The following is a 226-nucleotide window of genomic DNA, read 5'->3' as shown; positions in this document are numbered from 1 at the left end:
TCTCTGTATCTGCACAGTAAGAAAGCTAAGAGGAAGATCGTCGACGAGCCGGAGATCAGCTTGGCTCCTGGTCGGGAAATGTCTGGATTGGTCAAGAGCAATCCTCTGCTCGCTGCCTCCAGACACTTCGAAAGCGACACTAACAGCGGTTTAACAGAGAGCGACCTGGGCGATGACCTTCCACCCAGCGACAATGAACAAGGTTTCGAAAATGTACGTTCAGTTA

At 50.9% G+C, this 226-nt stretch overlaps 1 protein-coding gene across 1 annotated transcript; it reads left to right on the top strand.

Moving 5' to 3' along the window:
• Positions 1 to 6: 6 nt before the first annotated feature.
• Positions 7 to 213, top strand: LOC108626316 (uncharacterized; the record flags this gene model as incomplete). The annotated part of the gene is made up of 1 exon (XM_018026914.1): positions 7 to 213. A coding segment is annotated over one exon (207 nt), but the record flags the coding sequence as incomplete, so codon positions are not given.
• Between the last annotated feature and the right edge of the window lie 13 nt (positions 214 to 226).

This window comes from Ceratina calcarata, unplaced genomic scaffold, assembly GCF_001652005.2.
Source record: "Ceratina calcarata isolate Rehan_Ccalc_2016 unplaced genomic scaffold, ASM165200v1 scaffold39661, whole genome shotgun sequence".
Lineage (NCBI taxonomy): Eukaryota > Metazoa > Arthropoda > Insecta > Hymenoptera > Apidae > Ceratina > Ceratina calcarata.
The sequence above is the reverse complement of the archived record's forward strand: the minus strand, read 5'-3'. Positions and strand labels throughout refer to the sequence as shown.